Genomic DNA, 23,743 nt, shown 5'->3' with positions numbered 1-23,743 from the left:
GGAGACAACTTGCGCATTAAAAAATGCCAGACACGAGAGCAATATAGAATTTTGTGATCACTGTTCACTGTTAAGGTTAATCACCGCATAAAACAATATCAAAATTATACTTCAACTAGCCAAAGAAACAGAAATAGCAAAATTAGATATTGTCTACATCCGCCATATTCGAATGCTACAAATCGAATCCGATACTACCCTCACTGTCTGCAAACAATTTGCTTTCTTGTTTGAGCAAATTACCGATTACAAAATAAACACAAAATGGATTTTAACGATTTTGTTACTTAAAAATTTCAATCGTATAATCCACATTTAAATATAAATAAAAATAACAAAATAAAAACGTAACAAATACAGGGCTTTTACAAATTTTGTTGCAAACATTCTCAGCACACCGACACCATTAAACACTGTATTATAAAAAACGCCTTCTAGATTTTGAAAAATTTCTAGAAGAATCATGTAAGTACATAGAATTGGTACACACAGGAATAAATATAAATAGAGAGATCAAGTACAGTCCGTTGCTTTGCGCAGTTAAGAGTTTTTGACATTCAATATTTACACAAGAAGCACCACTTCACTAGAGGTTGCTAAAAATGGCAATAAAACTTACTGCGTCACATTAAATACATGCATCTCTTTCGCCAGTCATAAATTGCTCCCTTTCTGTCAGTAGTACTCATGCAGGTGACTCCTAAGTGATGACCAAAAATTATAGTTTCTAAAGCAGAATTTCTAGCTCTTAAAGCAAACAATCAATTTTAATTAATTAATGATACTTAACCAATTTTGATTACTAAAAATTATCAATCATGGTCACTCTATTCTACATGACAAATTCTGTAGATTAAAGTGCTCAGATATTGACGTTGTCAATGTAATCTTTCTTAACGTTTCCAGCCAACCGACCGTTCAACGTTAGAAATAGGGTAACCACGAGATAAGGTAAATTTAAAATTAAATAATAATTTATTTTTTAGCAAAAACACAGATTTTTTAATCTAGAGGTACAGAGTACGAAAAATATTTTTGTTCAGCACTTAGGAGTCACCCTGTATAATCTGCTACAACAACATTCAGCAACGAACACGAAAGTAGATAAAAATTAAGTGAAAGTATTATCAATGAGGGTATGCTGCAGATGGCGTTAGTATCGACGGGTCCATTTATTGCCTGTTACAGTCTTGCTTGGGATTGGCTCATTTTGATATTCAACCAATTACAAACGTGACGCAAACGTCAAAGTTATCAAGCGAACCTCTCACAGAAACCCTCATTGGACGTTCATTGCTATCTCTAGTGAAGTTTGGAAGGTTCGAGAAGTTTCCTTGATATTTGCTTCTTGATTGTAAAGTATCGAATGTCGAAACCCGTGCTGCATTACTTCTTGTGGGGTCTTGGCGGGAGTCGTTCGTGTTGGCGGCGCAGACGCGTCGGAGGCTCATCGGAATATAATTTCCGTTCCCGCCTTTCCTCTACGTCCAGCCTCGCTAATACCGCCTGTAAGAAATCATTTTTGTTATTCTTTTAAGATACAAGGTATTAATTAAATAACTAAAAGCCTGAAAGCGGTTTGTTCAGAATTGAAAGTAGAGTCGATTACGCTCTATTTAAAAGCAGGTTGTATTTTTTTTAACCTTTTCGAAGCCATCGACTTGATATGAAGTCAGAACCTTTCGTGCCCCACACACCACGACTTTATATCAAGTCAAGAGTTTGGTAAGGTTTTACAGGATAACTCAAGTACTTTATATTTTCTATCTCTTGTAATTTGCATAGTTACATCTTCGATTCACAAAATATAAAAATCCGGTATCAGGTAGAATGGCGGTAATAAACTATTCATTAAAGTTGAGTTTAGTTAAGTAACTGGGTAAAAACGTAGTTAATCGTTTTAATAAATCTAGCCATCTCTAATGTTTGCACAAAATCTAAAGTCACATACGCCAATGACTGCGAATCAAGTCTATCTAAAACGTCAAATGTAACTAGTGTTGTAAGTTACATTAAGGGTTTTATTTCTACACCTGTGCTCTACACTAATTTATTATAAATGTCAAAGCATGTCTCTGTCTGTCTGTCCGTCTGTTACATCCGCATGCTTAGAACGCAAAACCGATTTAGATTAATACTTATCATTAATCTTTTTTTTGACCATGATATATATTTATCGACATGGACTTTTGGATTCCTATTGTTTGACGGGTTGTTTACGTGCAATATGTTGCTTGGCGTGAGTGGCACGCTATTGTTTTTTTAACGTGGCTGCGAAGAGGTTTATCCTTTTTTCACTGCCCAGTCCTACGAACAAATAATATCAGGAAGCGTAACTCAGAACAAATTCCACACAAAAAGTGGCCATACCTAAAACCAAAACGACTTATGATTCAAATACAAATCAATTTCGAGGTTGCAAATAGACGTGCTTGTTGATTGGTTAAAATTCAGAAAGAATGCAGGGATTGGTTGGCTCGCGTGATGCAATGTCAGATGACAACCTGACGTTCAAACGGGTCACTTCTTACATCTAACGTTTCAATGACGTGTTATAATATTGATAATGACAGCTTGTTTTTTTAAGCGATTTGAAGGAAAAGGAGGTTATCAATTCGGTTGTATTTTTTTGGTTGTTACCTCAGAACTCAGTCATTTACTTATGAATCGATTTAAAAAAAATCGTTTGTATAGGAATACTCCAATTAGTTCCCATAGGCACGAAATCAGGATTGGATGATTGGATCCTAAGGAAATCGAGGGAACTCTTCAAATATTGTAGGGACACCTATGGTATTTTCGACATATTCAGTAGTAACTCGTGCATTTGCTCTTGAACATCATCATTTGGTGAAGCGGAACTAATGATAAAGACAAGTGAAGACCACAGTTGACCACCGGAGTTAGGTACTACTCAATAACAAGTATTTCACGGGTTTAATTGCAATTATTTTAACACAGTTGCTAAGCAATTTATGCTCCTCGTAATGCATAATATGGTGAAATGGAACAGGTGGTGAAGCACCAGGAATCTTCAATAATGAACGTCTCTGCATCGGAAAAAGGAATCTTTTGTAAACGGTGATGAGCAGTTGACATTAATTATCGTATCCTATATTATTATTATTATTATACAATTATGCTCTCGACTTAAAGTCGTTTTTTTTTGGTTCATGATACGGGCAGATGCCAAGTATCATGTTACCAATGTGTGAATTATGTTATTTGTGTGATGTTTGTGTCAGTGTGGTGTATGTTGTATCGGTTTGTTATTTGTGTTTGACTGTCTTGATCGTTATAAACTGGTAGAGAAGTTGGATTTAAGAATCGGCGTACTATAGAGCATGTGTCTAGGACTATTGACTTCTGTAGGGGATATATATGTGTTGTCGTGAAGGTCTAACATTTTAAGTGCTGTTTTAAGGGTTTTTGGGATGATACCTGTCGAGGAAATAATGATGGGGATGATCTTGACGACTTCTTGGTGCCACATCTGTTTAATTTCGTCCGCTAACGGTATGTATTTTTGTATTTTTTCAGTGTGTTTCTGTTTCAAGTTGTGTGTGTTAGGAACTGCAATGTCTATGAGGTACGTAGTTTTACTAGGCTTATGAATAAGTGTAATGTCGGGTCTATTGCTGAGAACAGTGCGGTCTGTTATTATGTCTCGGTCCCAGTAAAGTTTGGTTGTGCTATTTTCGAGTACGTTCTTAGGCTTATATTGGTAGTAGGGTGTGTTGTGTAGGTTTCCAGGAGTTTGTGTTTCAGTGCAAGCTGTTGGTGTATGTGTTTCGCGTCGTTATTGCGGCGGTGGGTGTATTATTTTTGTGCGAGAAAACTACATCCTCCCGTGATGTGGTCTATTGTCAGAAAAATAAAGACTGTAGGTACCTACCTATTGTTTGGGCGATACAGGAAAGAAGAAAGTATTAAGAGGGGTGAGGAAACTGTCATTTACGTTATGTGAGCCATAGACTACAGACTTGATTTTAAATAATACTGACCATCTCTAACTAATAATGCATTTGAACATTTTTGAATATAAACCTAATTTTACGACTGCTTACTAGTGGAAAGTGATCCCTGGACATTTTAATTTTGCATTGTTCCCGCACCATTTAATAACAGACTTTGGCATGATAATTTAGAGCTGTTCATAATCAAAAATTCGAAAATTTGACGTGAGCTCACTAAACTTGTATAATATTTGTCAGTCAAAATTAAATGACGCGCATGCGCACCTTAGCGCAGGACACACTTAGGACACAGTTTCCATTTTTATAACGCAGTTACGCTTCCTGACTTATAATTTATTCGTAGGCCCAGTCTAAAGTTACGTATGTAGCAAACGCCAATACGCACACGCCAATTAGAATGTTTTAGCCGCGGGTAAACTCTATTAAATTTATCTCTAAATTTCTATTTGGAATTTTGACTACATGATTGCTATCAAAAGTAAATCATGTGAACTAGTGGGACAAAAACACTATGCAAAATCAGCTAAATAGTCGCGTTGGAGTGTAAAGTTTTATAAGGCCCTGGTTTCTCTGACCGGCGACCGGTGACCGACGCGTGTCCGCGACCGATGACGTTCGAATGTTTTGTTCGGGAATGTTTGAGATGGTTTCTCTGAAACGTCCCCGGCGGTGTCGACCTACCCGCCGTCGCACACACGCACGCGTCGGTCACCGGTCGCAGGCGCCGGGGTGGTCAGAGAAATCAGGGTCAACAATTAGTGGATTGGGGTTTGGGTGGCTACTAGCTAGCAAGCTTGTTCGTTGCTTGTGATTCGTGACTCCTTTGAGTGGTTTCACGATAAGTGTCAAATGCTTCCTAAACGGTGGAGAGCGAGTCGTTCTGGGGGGCTACTATGAAATTCGAAAATTGAAGTGCGTATCGTACCGTCCCTCTCATTCTCGTATTAAATAATATAAGCGTCAGCGGGACGGTAACATACGAAGTTCGAATTTATCACTTGTTGAATTTTGTAATTGTTACCCTATTGCTATCAGTGCGAGTCTTCTTCTGCCGCAGGCTGCTAGGCATCGCCGGCACCAAATCACCAGCTGAACGCCGCTCCATGAGCCCAAACTCGGAGCTGGTGTCGCAGCCACAACTAAAATGAAATTTAAAGCAGTGACAAATACAGTCAGCGTCATATAGTACGTAGCAGTCAAGATCACCAAATACTTGGAAACATCCAAATAGTCATTAACATTGACCCAATCAGAGCGATCAAATTGCTCAGGACATCAATCGTGTACAAATAAATCAGAGCACGCACATCACCACTGGTAGCGTAGCAGCCATAATATCCAAAAGTATGGGACACACTAGAAAACTAAGCTTTATTTACAAGGTTTAAGGTTTAATCTCGAGTTGAGTGCGAAATAAATTAACACGTCATAAGGTTCGCCTTTTTTTTTTTGACAATCACCGAAAAGAATACCAACTTGTCAGTGATCGTTCCGTCTCTTTCATTTGGAGCCTGACGGCTTTTTCCACATTTTTATTTACATTGTCAGAATTGCGAATTATCGGATTTCCTTTTAAATATGGCTTGAATTGGCCAGTATAATAACATTATAGAAGAGTTTAATTAAAAAGGTGATTGACATGTGCTTTTTGCACCAAGAGACTGAAAATGGAACACCGTTCACATTGTATTAAAGAGGATTAGCTAACTGGATCATTGGACCTTACACGGTATGTAATAGTCAATTTTCTTGTGATGTCACATTCTTTTGGATACTTTGGCTGCTACGGTACTAACGTCGGCTTGAATGTTATAAAGTATTTGGCGACGTGCGTGCTCCGGTAAAAATCACGATGGATGTCTCGAACCGACCGCTTTGACTGATTCACTGGTAATGACTATTTTGTATGTTTCCAAGTATTTGGTGATCATGACTGCTACGTACTATAAGACGCTGACTGTACCATTCGACATATAACTTAACAAGTTCTTACGAAACACTCGGTAGAACCCGGTCGCAAAGAGCTTCTGCCGCCCTTTCCGATTTACGTTTATTTTTGCTATACCATGTAACACGGTCCACATTACCTAAAGTCCCTTTCAGCGACGGGCTGGGCAGAAAGGTCCGGCAAGTTAGAAGTTATGCTCCGACACATAGCTTCCCCAACCTCCTCCAGTCTTCTTTTTTCTTCAGCCACCTTTTGGTGCAGTTCGACCACTGTTGATACAAATTTTGCTTTATTGTTTCATTAATAATACGAGTAGTATTATTAATAATATGATAGATAAGCGCAGATATCCTATTAATGGAATAATACGCAATTGTATTCATCCACCTTTGAGTAAGTCATCCACGCATAACTATACTGAGCGGTAAAAAAGTGGCCGTCAAATGTATTCAGAAAAAGGTGATTTTGTCTATAGTGGGCCAAATTTTGTGCCGCTGAGTATATTAGGTGATAGATGATAAAGGCAAAAATTTGGCGTTTTGCTAGATTCTACATGACTTGGCCGTGTTGTTCGAGTGAGCTCAAATTCGAAAAGAAATAGAAAGTGCATAGTAGTAACGATGACTCCTACAGTTTTTTCAACGTCACATGGAATCCTACAACATGCCAGATTTTTGCCAAATTTACTTTTTTTACTACACTGCTGTCTCCTAGGCGCTTGAGTTTTAAAACATTTTACAATTTTTTTATCAGCTATAAATCATTTTAATCGAGACTTGGCATGTTTTTTACTGCATGTTTTTATTGAGATACTATTTTATAGAAAAGTTAAGCTTTGTATTCCGATTATATTTGTAGAATGAGCTTAGTTCAAATATTTATCAACTCAAAACTACACTTACTTCTAACTACCGTAAAAAATACGTCTCCAATATTTTCTGGTAATCTAACTGGCGTAATATATAGCTTTTTGAATACAAGAATCTATCCTTTTCTAGCCAAGGTACATTTTAACCTTCGACCGTGTAAGAGGCCACAAGACTACAAGAGATAACATTAAAATAGTGTAACGCTCACTCTGTTGCTGCGTGTTCCTCTGTTTGTTGATCAACTCGACCTCTAGCGAGTCTATTTTCTTCTGAAGCGCTTCCTCCTTGCTAAGCTTCATTTTCCAAGTACGACAGACTTTGAGATGTAAGAAAGATAACTCTTGAGAATCGAGACCCTAATGCAAATAATAAAGTAGGTAATAAATGTTCAGATATACACATACTTAATTAAATAATATAAACAATACACTTGGGTAGTCGTGGAATTAGACCAAATGTCTGAAAAGAGGCGACTATGATATTTTTATTTAACCATTTGAACGCGAATTTCGTATTTGGATGAAGTTCTGCAGGGTTCGGATTTTGCATCGCACGGTAAGATGATAGAAAAGTATTGAGTCGATATATAACTAAGCTCGTTTGGCATATTTACGTCCAATTATGCAGTTTGAGCGTTTAATATTGCGACGGCATCTCTACTGTTCAATGTAAAAATAATATTTTTTTATTTTTTCATAATGATTGGCATAATCAAATGATTTTAAAACACTCATTCCTTAGCTACATGCTCTATGGATATTAAAACTAGGAGCTTAATGTTCATATACATATTTTTTATTATTTGGCCCATAATGTAATAAACATGGTGTGGCATTTAGCAGTTTTATTTATAACCGTATGCTGATATTTAAATTAATGCTAATGAGTATGAATATGACTAAAGTTTTAATTTTAATATGGACTCAATAATTTCCTATTATCTTATACCGTGCGATAAAAAATCCGAACCCTGGTGATCTGATCAATCACAAATCAAGCACTATTCAATTCACGCACCATGATTTAAAGTAACAAATGAGCCAATACTCAAAAAAGCCATTATAGCCACGACAGCAATTGACACATTTAGGTATTCTTGGCGTTCAAAGACTGAAATAAAGGCTTAGTTTTTAGCTCTTACTTCAATATTTCCGTTGGAGATCTTGTTAACAATATACTTTAAGTAAGCTATCTCAGCTAATTTCCGCTGTTCCACATCAACTTGCTCAAAAATATTCCGAATTGTATCGGATATATTGACATCTAGTGAACACGTGCAAGGGCCGTGTAGCCGAGTCCTTGGTTTCACGTTAAACGCTTCTACTTGCGTCTTAGTGAGCATCTTAGCATCGGACCGCGACTTTTGCTTGCGTCTTCTTGGAGAACAAGCTCTAGAAGGTACCTGTAATTTTAAAACGAGTGTGTTGCATTGGTCAACTAAAATTTCGGTTAGTTTTAACTTAATGACTTATTTTCGACATCTTAAGGAATTGTTTAAACTATAAAAATGAAGTTCCAAGTTCCAAGAAAAATAATAATATATAATGTTAAAAAATTTACTCACTTCGTCTAGCACAGGTGAGTTAACATCTTTGATTTTGATTTTTAAAGACAAGTTCTCCTTTTCAAGTTTATCGGCTTTTCGCATAGCTTCTATACTCATTGCTCTTAAGTTATCGACTTCGTTTTCGTGCATCTTCTTTATATCCTGCAGCGTATCTTCGTGAAGATTTTGTAAGTTTTTCACGCCCTGATTATGTTCATTAATCATGTTATTTATGTTTCTATCATACTGCACTTTTATTGCCTCAATTTTCTTTTTATAATCCTTTTCGACGTTTTCTAAAGTATTTCTAAGATTTTGTATAATATGTTCATAATATTCTGCAGTTGCATCTAATTTTACCATTATACTTCGTTCAACAGATATCGTGTGGCTTCTCTCACTTGTTTTGCTTCGACTTGGACTAAATTCCACTGATTGGCTATTAGACCCTCTTCTTTCGTGATTTTTACCGGTAATATGACTTTCATCGCTTTGACTTCTTTGTAAAACATTAGCAACACCGTAAGATGAAAGCTTGTGAAGGTCACCTTCTCTAATAGCTGTGTCAAGAATGTATTCTAATGCAAAATCATTCTGCCTACTTTTGTCAGTATTTTCATTTAAATTATCGTGTTGATCAAGCTTAGATTTAATAAGAAAGACATCAGCGTCAACTCGAGAAAGTTCATGATGCGACTTTTTATTTGACCTATTTCTGCTTTTTCCCTTAATCAAGGTGTCACTATTGTAAATCCGTTTATCGATATTGTCATTTGAAACCTTAATGCCCGGGTCATTTTCGTGTCTGGTTGACGATGTTGTTTCAGTGGGCAAATACGTAGAATTTTGAGACTCTTCATATACGTCTTCATCATTCGTCATTTTTGTCATTGTATGAGACTTATATTTTTCAGAAATATCTTTGGGAGATACGTCGATCAGTATTTTGGAATCTGACAAGTTATTTCTCTTAGGTGAAGTGAAGATAGCAACAGTGTAAGAGTCTTCTGATTTCTTATCACCATCTGATATTGTTGCCATCGATATGCTGTCATGATCGTTATCATTATCAACAACCCGTGGCAAATCAATGTTTAGTTTTGTTTTAATTTTATCATCTCTTTTTTCATCTATTTCCGCATAAAAAGCTTGAGGATTATTGTCATATTTTATATTGCGCTTGTTGCTCAACTTATTGCTCACAGGTTTAACTGTGGGCGAAGTATTTTTATGACTGACTGTTTGTGGCTGTTCATCTGATGAAGCTTCGTCCTGATAATACGGTTTGTCCTCAAAATTATTTTCACTGTCTCTATAAATCACTAAAAGATCTGTTAATTTATTCGGCAGTGCTATGTTTGTTTCATTTTCAATAAATTTAGTACCACTAGTGCTTTCTGTTCTAAAACTGTCATTTGTTTGACGTCCAAAGCTTTGTGAATCCCGTGTTTGAGTACTTTCCAGTGTATTTTTGACACTGTCCGGTGGTCTATTGTAGATATTAATTAAGTTGGAATTCACTTCATTTCGATGTGCTGGTTGAGCTTCTACGGCTGTATTATGCTCACCATTGCTAGTACCCTCAAGATTGACATTTGTTTCAGGTGTTTCTACAGAAGTAGATTTTACACTGTCACCCACGTAAGGAATAGAGTGATGTTCTAATTGACCAGGGCCAAGTCGTTTTATTTTGTAATTTAAATAACTACTCTTCACAAAATCAAAAGTTGGCTCCACCTTAGCTGAAAGAATTTGAACCTCATTTACAGATGGAGGTTTTTGTTGTGGTAGCAATTCAGAAACCGGTGTATTAGATTCTTTCTGACGTGTCTTATGCCTCGTCACCATATTCATGTCTGGTATTTTGTCAGCTTTTTTATAAGCTCCGTCTATATCTGATTTTGATTCAAATTTTGGATCATTTACAGTACTGTTTGGTAAATTTTCTGTTTGCAAAGAAACGTCTTTTTGGTCACCTACTGATGAAACCTGTGTTGTTGCATTTTTAAGACGTTTTTTAGAAATATCAGCAAGTTGTGATTGTAAAACAGCTACTTCTTTAGATTTGTTTTCGTAATCTGTATAAAGTGTTTGTATAATGTCTTCTTTTTCAGCAGTAGTAGCCTTTAGTTGTTCTTGCAATTCACAAACTTTCAACATTGAATTTTGGTATAAGTCTTGAAGAGACTGCGTTTCATCTTCCAGTTTTGAAATGTAACTTTTAGTGGAATCATTAATTTTATCTATGATGAGTTTTTGATTTTCAATTTCTAATTCTAAATCTTTAATAACACTTTCATCATGAGCTATTTGTTCTTCCAACTGGTGTTTGATGCTAACTAATTGCTGTTCCATATTTAACTTATCTTTTATTGCGTCCTCTTTTTCACCAACTATTTTTTGCATTTCTTTTTCAAAGTATGTTTTAGCTTCATCAGCTTTATTAATAAATACTTGAGATGTAGTCTTTACTTTTTGTAAAGTTTGTTCCAACGATGCACTTTTTGAACGTTTTGCATCAAAACTTTTTCTAATTCTATCTAATGATAATAAAATTTCTTCCACCTCACACTCTTCTGGCATTAGTGAACTATCACCCGCGCTGTACATTTCAAGTTGTTTAATATCCGTGGCTATTAAGTTTCGTTCATTTTTCAAGTTTTTTATTTCAGATAGACACTTTTGTTTATCTTTTAGAGATTCTGCACTTTCAAGTTTAGTTATTGTTAACTGATCTTCTAATCGCACGTTATCATCCTGCAACATGGCTAGTTCCATTTTTATATTGTGAGTTGCTTTCGAATCTGAAATAAATAATTTGGATTATTTCTATTAACCACACAACGGTACGGAATTACGTAAATAAGATAAGCTTACGGTGAGCTTCTAATTGCTGTCTAGATTCATCAAAGTTATGAAAACTGTTATCTTTTATCTCAAAACCAGTGTCGACAGCTTGCTTCAGGGAACTAAGGAGACCTCGCACCTCGTCTTCAAGCGCATTAATATTATTCTGCATTATCGCTATCTTATCATCTCGTGCACACACTTGTTCTTTCAGATCGGAAAGAACGTTTTCCTAGATGAACAAAATGAATATTAAATCTTATTCCATTACTAAAGTTTGTAGTAATTTCATGATAATATAAAGCTAGTAAAAGATTATTTCTGTTATTACTGTTTCTTCCAAAGTGTCCAAAAGGTCTCTAATTTTAATGCGACCAGAAACTTTTTCATCTTTCATCTTTTGTATTTCTTGCATCAGATCAGCATAAGATTGTTTTACCGGGTTTTGTGTTTCCGACGAAAGCTAAAACACAAATAGCCTTTAGATATCGACGACTAGTCATTATGACAACCTCAAAGCCCCTGTTTTCTAGTAGTCACCAGTGCGTCATCTAAATCAATATTGTGTTGAAAATATTAATAAATAACTTAGAAACTGTTTATCTTTAATTTATTAAAACTTGTTTTTGAGACTGTCACAATCCCTGCTATGTGATATATCACACGATATATTTTGCAGTTCTTTTTCTAATTTACCCACTAAAAGTAGCCTCCGTGTTGAAATTCAGTAACTTTTTATTTCATTACGTAACATATTATACTTTAAGTTACCAACTGACGTAACGTGTACCAAATTTCAACTTAATCAATTCAGTAGATTTGGAGCAAACCGGCTATGAGAAACGGACAGACAAGCAAACAGAAGTGACCCTGCAAAAGTTTTGTATTATCTTTTTGAAGTACGGAACCCTAAAAACTTAGACGTCAATGTGTAATAGTAGTAAATATAAAATTAACACTGGTGGCCTAGTGATTTGACCTATCGCCTCTCAAGCAGAGGGTCGTGCGTTCAAACCCCGGCTCGCACCTCTGAGTTTTTCGAAATTCATGTGCGGAATTAAATTTGAAATTTACCACGAGCTTTGCGGTGAAGGAAAACATAGTGAGGAAACCTGCATAAACCTGCGAAGCAATTCAATGGTGTGTGTGAAGTTCCCAATCCGCACTGGGCCCCCGTGGAAACTATGGCCTAAGCCCTCTTGTTGTGAGAGGAGGCCTGTGCCCAGCAGTGGGACGTATATAGGCTGGGATGATGACTGGTGGACATGTGCAAATCATAAAATTTTATATTCACCCTTATTATATTATTTGTTTGGTCATAAAGTTCATTATTTTCTCGTTCTAATCTTGTCAAATCCGACAACTGTGCATCTAATGCTCGCTGCAGTCTTTCTTTTTCTACAATAATTTGTTCATGAGCTGTCTTTAGTTTACTATATTCGCTTTCTAAATTTTCATGATGTTGTAACTTTTCCATTAACACTGAACTTTCCCTTCTGGCTGTATTTAAGGCAGTTTGTTTATCTAAATTATCATTTTCTAGGTTTTTAATATTATTTATGGCCTCAAAATTATGCATTTGTAGTGTTTTTATCTTTTCCTGCAGTGATCGATTTTCTTCTATTTTGTTTTCTAAGTTATTGTACAAGTTATTCAAATCCTGGTTTTTAATTTCAAAGTCACGTTCTAGTTCTTTCTTTTCAGTTAATGTATCATTCAAGCTCTTTTTTAAATCTGAAAGTTCTTGTTCTAGTATCGAAAGTTGGTCAGATTTTCGTTTCAAGGAATCGTTTTCTTCTCGTAGACAGCTTAAATTCTTGTGAAGTAGATTGTTGTCAGCAGTGAGTTTTTCATTTGCTAAATTTAATTTGACTAATTCTTCTTTTATAGCTTCAGATTGTTTCAAGAGTTCACCACTCTCTTTTTTGTTTAATTTAATAGAATATATTGCACTATCTAGATGGGAAGCTTTTTGCTTTAATTCGATTTCTAGCGATTTTTTCTCTGTGCCTAATTTTTCATAAGCATCTTTTAAGTCCATGAACTGTCGTGAAACATTTTCGAGCTCAGAAAGTTTCCTTTCTAGAATCAAGCTTTCTTTTTTAACGAGGTCAATCGCCTTTTTACTTTGATGTTCTTCGTTTTGCAAATTTGCCAACTCACGTTTAAGTCTTTCATTTTCTTCAATTTTTTGTTTTAAAACTCTTTTTGTCGATTCATATTCTTGCATTTTTTCTTCAATCGTATTTGATAAGTCCTCTTGTTTTTGCAAGAATTCATCGTAATCTTTAACCTTTTGGAGGCGTTCTTGGCTTTCTTGTCTTGAAATTTGCAAAGACTCTAATGCAAGTTGTTTCTCACTTTCTAATTTACTGACATGATCTTCGTAGCTTTCTTTTAGTTTATGAAGTTTATTGACGAGATTTTCATTTTCGTCGGTTGATTTATTAATTTCTAATGACTTTTTGGCGATAACTTCCATAAGATTTTCTACTGCAGCTGTTTTGTCTTTAACAGATTGTAACAATAACTTATTTTCTTTCTCAAGTCTCTGCCTTTCGTCTCTATAACTTTCAATGCATTCTTCCAAGTATTTGTTGTGTTCAGATGCTTTTTCAAATGAATCTACAACACGAAGAAGATTTTAAGATTATGTCTAATAATGTGATATATCTAATCCAAGAAGAATTTCTCTTAGTATTTAAAAAAAAGTTGACTAGACAAAAATAAATAAAAAATAAAGTTTATTTCATTTACGCAACTTACTTTTCCATACTTCAATTTCTCCCTTTAATTCATTGATAAGAAACAGTTTCTCTTGGTATTCGTCTTCAATGTCTTGAAGGTTTTTTATTTGCTCCTTTAACGATTGATTTTCGTCCATTAAAATAAGTGACGGCGAGGTTTCTTCCTGGGGTAAACTCTTAAAATGTACATACAATATAATATTAAAAATGCAATTATTTGATTTATTTTTACTTTCACAACATAATGTACAAATAGGCGTTTCCGTTCCATTCGAAGGTTAATATAACCTTTTACTGATGCTAGCATAAAAAATAAAAACAAAATCACTGTCTTAAACATCAGTTCATCAACGCACCTGTGATACCCCTCGTGTTGACAGGTGTCCATGGGCGGAGGTGATTGCTTCCTATCAGGTGACCCGCATGCTCGTTTTCCACCTCTTATATAAAAAAATGAATGTATAATCTGAGCAGTAGGGCCGATTGCTGTGGACCCGTAACCACTATCAGTTATTTTGTGCCGTAACACCACAATAAACTTTTTTTTTCTCGACTACGGCTAAGCCGTAAAAGAGTAATGACTTTAGCAGTCTATGTATGTTTAAATAAATATAAATAAATATCACAGGACCCTTGACACCAATTGACCTAGTCCCAAACTAAGCAAAGCTTGTACTATGAGTACTAGGCAACGGATAAACATACTTATATAAGTACATACTTAACCTCTTCACCGCCATAAAACAAACGAAGTGACGTGCTCTGTACGCCACAGAAAAACCAGCGACAAATCAACTTGATTTTTACACAAGGATTAATTTTATTTCGAGTTGAATGTTGATCATGTTTAGGTGGCCCGTGCGTGTGTGGCGTTCCATTGGCTGTCACGATTGAATGACTCTAGCGGTGAAGAGGTTGAATACCTTAAACATCGAAGAGCCGAGAACAAACATTCGTATTATTATACAAATATCTGCCCCGGCCGGGAATTGAACCGGGACCTCTTGGCCATCCGGTCGTCAATTTTATTTTGTATTTACGTATGTTCCACCGTAGCATCTCGACTACTCATCCGATTTTAATAAAAAGGTGTCAATAGATTCAATTACACGGATCACAGAAGAACTGTTTAAAAAGTAACCCTCCAAAAATGTTTTCTTCTAAAATACCTAAAATACCTACTTTTTTAGTAGAAAGGTTTAAATAACTTAAAAAGTAGACCATAATATGAAATCGGAAACGCCCTTATCTGATTGCTACGTTGCTTCATTACAAGATAAAAACAAAGAACATTTTTGCTGAGAAGCAAATCTTTAAATTTAAATCCTCGATTTCAACAATAATTTTTCACCTTTTGTGGCTCATGCTGAATTAGTTCCACAATTTGAGAGGATAAACTTTTGATTTGTTGCTCTTGGCACATACATTTACATTCTGATTCTTGTAATTTACACTGTAGAGCGTTTTTTTCTTTTTCAAAAGTAATATAAATTTCAGAAAATTTCTTTTCAAGCATAATATTTTGGTTCCTCAATTCATCAATAGTTGCGGTTTTAATTTGGTTTATTTCTGATTCAGCTTTTAATTTGGTTTCTAAACCTGATGTTTCTTCAGCCAGTACAATATATTGTTCTTTTAAATTATCAAGATCTTCAGATCTTTTCCTATAGTGTTCCTTTTCATTCCATATTGATCCGTATTCCCTTAGTTGGCTGCGTAAATTTTCAAATTCTGTTTCCAATTGGTCATACTTTGCACATTTTATTCGAAGGCAATCGTTCTCGTGTTTGAAATTTTCATAAATGTTTAATAATTCATCATAACTCTCTTGAAGATCCTTGAGTCGTTTTTGATTCTCTTCGTTAACATTATAACGAGGGTCCAGCAGATCGTCATTTTCAAAAATGTCATCTTTAGTTGAAGTGCTTTCTTTGCTTAGTATTTCTTTCATTTCTTCATTTTCCATTATATCTGCCACTAGCTGGGCCCTTTTTACATCTGGGCCCTTCTCAGCTTCTGAAGGCGTCAATGCAAAAGTGGTTTCTACTCTAGTAATAACTTCTGCGTGATAACAAGTACAGTCTCTCGGATCTGCGTTGTTAAAGTCTTTTGAGCAAGGTGCGATTAAAGCGAGGCAGAATTTTTCTAGAGCCTTCATTTTAAAAAGAATTTTTCCTTTGATATCAATGCAGCGCGTATCTTTACCAGCTGTCTGCAAAAAAGACTCGTCCATTAAAATAATTGCATAGTTTTTGATAGTTACGAATAATAATTCTCTAGATGTGAAACAGCCGAAAAAATAGCTCCACCTAATACGTACCTACCACAGCGGACAGGGCTTAAAATAAAAACATTACGGTGCGTCAGTTCACTTTGGCGCTCGAGCCATGCGGTTTTTTCTTTTTAATTTATTGGTTTCACAACAGATTTTTGTGCTTATATTATGTTATGATATTGTGTTTTGAGCTGTTCGTTACTTTTAAAATATGCAATCGTGATGTAGTGTAGAAGCCAGAAGGATCTAAAAAGTACTAACATTACCTTTTAAACGTAGGTAAATACATTTATTTTGAAAACTCATGCTTGGTAACTTAGGAAAGTTACAAGTAAGATAAAGTTTTCTAGTCGGGGTAAGTCTCATGCGGTGTATTCAGTCAGATAAAACCTAAACTTAATTACGGTCAGTACTTTGGTGGAGCTTCCGCGGAAGCTTTATACGGGCTCCCAGGGATCCATGAAACACACTTTGAGAATGGCGGGATAAGAGGATTGTTGATTTTCATTATAATATTCGAGACAGTTAATGTAAAATTAGCAAATAAACGCGCTTTTTTTTTTACATTAAAGTGATCGTGATTGACCCATTTCTCGTCTGATGTTAAGTGCTGATGAGGCCAAAGGTTTATCTCACTTGTTCAGTAACCTAATCACTCTAGCCTTGAAGAGCCCAAGATTGTATTTATCCGGAAATAAAACCGACGGGAGCGAATTCCATTCCTTAGCATTTCGTATTATGAAAGATGAAGCAAACTGCTAATATATAAATATTTTGCCGTAAAACTGCAGAATGCTGTCCACGCCACTGTCCGCTGCGACTGTGGGCGGTGCTTAAAAGCTTATGACCACGTGACCGTCGCGCGACCAATTGCGTTCAAGCTTTTCTATGTGAGAGTGAACCATATTCATAGCGGTAATTGTAAGAGTTTTACTTGTCCAGAGAATTATTATTCATAGTTAATGGTACAATATTTAGTGTTTTAAACGAACCATTAAGTTGAGGTACTGTTTATACTTAGAATTTTGCGATAGTATTTCATAGATTTTTTCCAGTGCCGTGTAGATGTGGGCATATATCACATATGGCTCGCACACGTCGTTTTCCATTATCTGGAACATAGTTTGAAGATAAAATAGGGTACGTTTTTGATCTGATAAGATTTTTTGGTAGGTACCGCTGGTATTTTTTTGACGTTCATAAGTGCTTGTTACAGCTGAAATTTAATAAAGCTTATGTTGACTTTGACTTTAACTTACGGCCAACGAGTTACGCATAGCATTCAACTTAGCATCTTTGCAGATTATCGCCTCTTGCATTTCCTCAATTCTTGGATCGTGAGCAGCTGAAATAAATAATTCCGATAGATTTAATTGCCACAACGCCACATTGCCAAGACGCAACGTTTTATTGATATAATTCTACATATACCTTTATGTCACTAACTATAAATAAGGTCCATGTATTGCATAGATAAAAGTATTTGACGCTATGGCTGTATAGATATTTATGCCGTCAACTGTACTTGAAAAAGTGTTGACAACAGTTCAAGCTAATAATAATAGTATAGATGTATATAGTGAAAACTCTGAACTCCAGAACTGCACAGCAGCGACGTGGAAAGTAGGGGGAAACCACCACACTGTTTTCCTGATTTTCGTCATGAAGGTTCACTACTGATCCTTAAATGATGACCCCGATCGATCACTCTAAAATATCGTTGGATAGGTCTTTTAAAACCATTAGGGAGTTGAACGATTTTTCGATTCAGTGAATTGTTTGCAAAATATTCAACTTTAAAGTGCAAATTTTCATTAAAATCGAGCGCCCCCCATCTAAAATCTAAACCGGTGAGTGGAAAAATTTGAAAAAATTCAGGATGGTAGTAAGTAAATCAAACTTACAAGAAAAACTATAATGGTTAAGTTTTCTTGAGAATTATTAGTAGTTTAAGAATAAATAGCAGCCTAAGGTATCTATATACCTAAACTTAGAATACAAAATACGAAATTAATTTTAATTTTTTCGTAATGGCTACGGAACCCTATTTCTGGCGTGTCCAACACGATCTTGGCCGGTTTTTGTGTTTTTTTGTAAGTGTAATTTGAATTTTACAGCGCCTTGGTTTTACTGCAATGCTGTAATTTTTATTGGCAAATAAATAAATAAGAGTGTGGCGACTTAGATTAGAGACGTTGTAAAGTACTTACAGACGCTAGCATCGCATGGACATTCCAGCCCCGCTTGGTTGCTCTTCGACACCATTTCTTTAACGTAAGTCCACTGCAAATTAAACGGTTAAATTAAACATAAAACAGAACATGTTGGAGGTAGACTGCATAATAACATGAAAAATTAAACTTGGCAAATAACCATTTATTTGCAAAATTTCTCGCAATTAAAATAAAAAGCAGAGTGTATACTCGTTTATAAATCTACGAAATCTAATTGTACCCTTCAGCTTGGTAATATGACGCATTTTATGAAACTTGCTATACAATCTTATAAATTTGGTAGACACCAAAATTAGAAAGTTTAGAAAGTTTCCTATTTAATATTTAAAAAGGGCTACTTTGGTCCATTCGTCATTCTTAATCGTTCTTTCGAAACAGGTGGAAAGAAATTGCATTTTTTTTTGCTTTGCGGCCTCGCAATGTATTGCAATTGCAGGTCTAAGCCAGGTTTTATGATGAAACTTAATAAAACGAACCTCATCTCCGTGCGATCTGTCCGACTGTAAACAAAAAAGAGGCATTTAAAAGTTCGGTAATTATCTTAATTTGAACCAACTAATTAAACAATAACTTTCAAAACACCAATAACTTGAAATATCAAACGTATTCTCTCTCTAGCTTTGTTAATGTTAATGTTTTGACAGGTTGGTGAATTGACTTAAAATGCTCACCTCTCCTCCTCTGGATTTGATAGACTGCAAACAAAATACATGTTTGAATTATAATTTGTATGATTCTAAATTAAATAATGTTCTGATTCAAGCTATATCACACTTATCACACTAATATAATAAATGCGAAAGTTTGTAAGTCTGTTTGTTTATTTGTTTGTTTATTACTTCATCACGTCTAAACCGCTGAACCGATTTAAATGAAATTCGATACACAGATAGTTTGAGTCCTGGGGAAGGACATAGGAGAGTTTTTATCGCGGAAAATTTCATAGCTCCAGCGGGATAGTGAAAACCGAATTCTACGCGGACGGAGAGATTCTACGGGGTAACAGCCTAGTCTATAATAAAAAGTCCCAGGAAGTAGTGAATGCCTTTCATTCTATTAATTTACCCAAAAAGAGCAACTTCTGAACGACGAAACTTCAGAGAACAGACATGAGGGCGACTTGAATGCACTTGAAGGGTCCACGGAAAGACCATATCTATATACTAACACATTTATTGTTTCCTTTTCATAAGTATATCCATATTTAATTCAATGGTACAGTCACCAGCACCAATATCTGACACAACAAGCGTGCATAAATATCTGATACGTCTCTATTGCTAGGGCCGGAAGGACGTGTCAGATATTTTTGCACGCTCCGTTATGGCAGATATTAATGCTGGTGACTGTACTATAGTACTTTGCGAGCTCTAAATTTTGAGATTAAAACTCCATTTAAAACAAATTAAGTGCCTACACCTACTGCCTCTGGACTTTTGTTTCAACACTACTCCCTGCAACATTTTGTATCAATCTTGCAATTGTATCTTAGCTTTGGTAAAATTTTAATTTTATCTCAAAGAAAATCTTACCGCAGTGCCAGCGCCGTCCCCTCCGTACGTCAGCTGAAAATATAAAACATTTGAAATTTTATATCACCATACTCATTATGATACATAAATAGGTTTTTACAGATGAACTTTTCATACAAGCAAATGTGGGCAAATATAGAACAACTTCCTGTGCCGCGCTATCGAAGTTTTTCAGTTCAGACGCATAAAATACAGCTTCAGCTTACTTCAAAAACACGTTCTTCCTACGATGATTTCGGTCCCCAGGCTTAACGAGTCTTCTTGGTGTAGATAGAGATGCTACGAGTAAGCTCTATTGTAGCTTAGCTCCGCAGTATGTTGACGTTATTTTTGAAGTCATGATGATATGTTTTTACATCAAATATTATTCTATCCTATTCTATTCAAGTTTTAACTATTTAAGGAACAGTGTAGTTCTAACAACTTCTGCAAGTTTAAATTATAATTTGTGAATTATTTAGGTATTGAATCAGACTGAAGGATTGAATTAACTAAAAACAATTACTCACGCAACTTATTAAAGCCGCGGGTGAGCAGAGTATTTTTTTCAGTTCGTTGTTAATTATTAATTATTAATTAAAGTATTGGAAATAAAAATTACCGCGTTGCCGCCTACGTATGATATCTGTAATTAAAAGATGAGTGTTAGTATTTAGTCTTGTCGGTGAACTAACATAAGTACTTATCCACGTTTCTGTGCAACTAAAATTAAATAGTGGATACATAAGTTAGGGAACCGACCGTTCCTCTTCCCGCCCAGGGTTTTTTAGCCTGAGATTGAAAGTTAAAGAACTTTTACAAGGTTTTCAAGCCACAGGAGTATAATAATAATATAAATCATCATTTTAAACTACATAAAAGTAATAATAGTTTCGGTATATAAACAAATTTACCGCATCGCCTCTTGATTTCCCAGTCTGTAAAATATAAGGAAAATATTTTCAGTAACTTGTTATTTACTAGGTATATTATCAATGCAGGCTCATAAATATGATATATTTACCTCAAAAGCTTCAGAATCAATGCCCTGTGGAAAATATTTAGATTTATTAAAAATAGATACAACTATTTGCTTATAAGTATGTATTTCAAACATTTATTCAGACGTACCTCTGTAAAACCAGATGTATCCAAATTCAAAAACTGCAATAAAGATAATGTTAATAAGAATCTATTTAGGTATACATAGGATTTCGTTCCGATTTTTATTCATTCTTACTAATTCATCATCATCATCATCATCCCAGCCTATATACGTCCCACTGCTGGGCACAGGCCTCCTCTCAGAACAAGAGGGCTTGGGCCATAGTTCCCACGCGGGCCCAGTGCGGATTGGGAACTTCACACGCACCATTGAATTGCTTCGCAGATTTGTGCAGGTTTCCTCACGATGTTTTCCTTCACCGCAAAGCTCGTGGTAAATTTCAAATGTAATTCCGCACATGAATTTCGAAAAACTCAAGAGGTGCGAGCCGGGGTTTGAACCCACGACCCTCTGCTTGAGAGGCGATAGGTCAAACCACTAGGCCACCACGGCATGTTACTAACTAGGTCTTACTAATTAGGTAATCTAAAAGTTTGTGTAGATTATGCTCAGTAAAAGTAACTGAATCGCGTATCGCGTACCAAGGCGGAACGTTTGTTCTACTTATATCATATTGACATTTTATACATCTGCCACAGAAATCATAGCGAAATTGACACTGAAAAGGTCCCACCCTGGTACGGAATTCGGTTTCCTCGTTCGACCTATATATAGGTACTGTCAAGGAATTTAATTCATGTCATGAGGCACCATGGAACCTTTTCAAAGGAAAAGTCATTAAGATTTTCCTTGTAATTAACGCGATGTCACTATGACATTTACAAAACAATACAATACAAAGACTCTATTGTACACCGGAAATAGTAAGCGATACAGAAAACAGATACACAGAGAAAAAAAACAAGGTAAGCATTAGGCGGCCTTATCGCTTAGGAGCGATCTCTTCCAGGCAACCTTTTACTACTTACTGAGAAATGGCTCAAAGTCCTTGACCGTACGTACTTACTAGGTAAACTTGGAACTGTCTAGAGTCATTATAACACACGTGAATACCACCTTTAACGAAGATAAATATTTACTACAAGCTTACAAATGCAATTTACTGTTTTATCATCGTTTTTTTGGCAACAAAATTATATGAATTCGTTAGTCAAATCGTCTTCGACCAGCGATTTAAGATGTACACTAAGCACGGAAGGTCAAAAATATGTTTAGACTTTACTACCATGCCACTATCACTCGGCGTTTGATTTTTTTTATAAAATTGACAGAACTTTAGGTTACTTTCGGTAACTTTAAGTAACTTTAGGTACGAAGATAAGGTACTAAAAGAAAAGATATCTTTAACCTATTACGAAAGTTTTAAGGCATTAATAAAATAAAATGACGAACCATTTCATCAAGGTCCTTATTGGCGGCTCTGATAGTAGCGTGCTGAAAAATTATGATTAATTATAGAGTGATAAATAGATTATTCAATGTTTTGTTGCAGATGGTACTACGAATTCACATTTTTAAGGTATGGGAGAACTCAGTACCTAGCTAAAAAAGGCAAACCATGTCCGATAGAAAATATTGATATTGTTTTTGAAAGTTTTTCCCGCCCTTTGGCTTAGTGTGTCTGCAGTGTGAACTTGTAGTGTTTCTTTTAATAATTTGAATCACTTCAAAGTGTCCTTCTTCTTATCACTGTTGTTTACTACAATAGGCTTGAACGCACTCGATAAAACAAAAAAAATGGTGAATAAAAACAAAGATTAATTTCTTTGTTAGTTGATAAAAATTATCTATTTGTAGGTCGTTAAAATATTCCTAAGTCCCTTCCTCATCCTAAACAGTCTCGAGGGTAAACCGCGAACAAAATACTTACCATGAGTTTTAGAACTAATGAAACACTTACTTGTTTTGCGATTTCACATTTCTGATCGCAATCCAAATCCAGGTCGTCGTAGACCGCCAACAATTGTTCGAATTCCTCAATCTTGCGTTTTAGTCGACCTATCTCCATATTCTTTGACACCATGATGGTGTCCACGATCACTTTGGTTGGCACGTACTTCGGAGTGACCGTCATATCGTTGTTCCTTTTGATTATTTCGGTCAGGTGTTCACTCTTGGACGAGCAGAAGTGGGACCAGGCCCGGGCGTCCGTGCATGACGCATAGGCCTTCAGTTTCCCCTCATTCCTCGGAGGCAGGTCAACCAAGTCATATTCATTGAAAACACGCTCCCGTTTTGTTATAAAAGACATTGCGTCGCCAAACTGTCTTCTACACTTACTATTAATACAATTTTTCTAAACATACGTTTGTGTAAATTAATATTTTAAGTTTTTCTTCCACCCATTTTACGCGTGCATTTCTGCATATTCAGTTAATATTATTTAGACTTACGGCAAAATGTATACGAAAATATCAAATGTTTGAAGCTGTCATCAGAAATCGAGATGGAATGGTGGCTAGGAATGGAATGTTTATTTAAAATTGTTTGTTTTTTGTTGTGACAGTTTTTGTGGTTTTACCAGTTTGATTTTTTTCTGTTCTTAAACAACCATACAAAGCAGTGTAAATATGAAATTAAAATATCCACTGAGCTCAAATAACTTCGCATTACAATATAAATAATAAAATTACAGATCAATAAGCTAGAGATTAATACATGAAATTACGTCATTGTTTTTCATATTAACAGTAATGTAGGATAAACCCAGTTCAGATTCTCTA

At 35.5% G+C, this 23,743-nt stretch overlaps 1 protein-coding gene across 2 annotated transcripts; it reads right to left on the bottom strand.

Moving 5' to 3' along the window:
* Positions 1-265: 265 nt before the first annotated feature.
* On the bottom strand, positions 266-23,471 carry LOC141426435 (uncharacterized). Of its 2 annotated transcripts, none has more exons than XM_074085330.1 (23): positions 22,921-23,471; positions 22,413-22,454; positions 21,086-21,118; positions 20,979-21,002; positions 20,869-20,892; positions 20,577-20,600; positions 19,976-20,008; positions 19,115-19,138; positions 18,920-18,943; positions 18,420-18,492; positions 17,469-17,554; positions 17,202-17,321; positions 15,286-16,146; positions 13,954-14,110; positions 12,482-13,812; positions 11,519-11,650; positions 11,218-11,419; positions 8,359-11,144; positions 7,936-8,196; positions 7,003-7,150; positions 6,065-6,194; positions 4,999-5,116; positions 266-1,506 (listed from the first exon to the last, which is right to left on the bottom strand). In XM_074085330.1, exons 1-23 carry the CDS (start codon positions 23,269-23,271, stop codon positions 1,387-1,389), a joined length of 7,104 nt encoding a protein of 2,367 aa, XP_073941431.1. In that variant the 5' UTR covers positions 23,272-23,471; the 3' UTR covers positions 266-1,386. The 2 variants fall into 2 exon arrangements, with proteins under 2 accessions (XP_073941431.1, XP_073941433.1); XM_074085332.1 differs by having other exon boundaries at positions 13,954-14,098.
* Positions 23,472-23,743: the final 272 nt, after the last annotated feature.

Source organism: Choristoneura fumiferana, chromosome 3 (assembly GCF_025370935.1).
Source record: "Choristoneura fumiferana chromosome 3, NRCan_CFum_1, whole genome shotgun sequence".
Lineage (NCBI taxonomy): Eukaryota > Metazoa > Arthropoda > Insecta > Lepidoptera > Tortricidae > Choristoneura > Choristoneura fumiferana.
The sequence above is the reverse complement of the archived record's forward strand: the minus strand, read 5'-3'. Positions and strand labels throughout refer to the sequence as shown.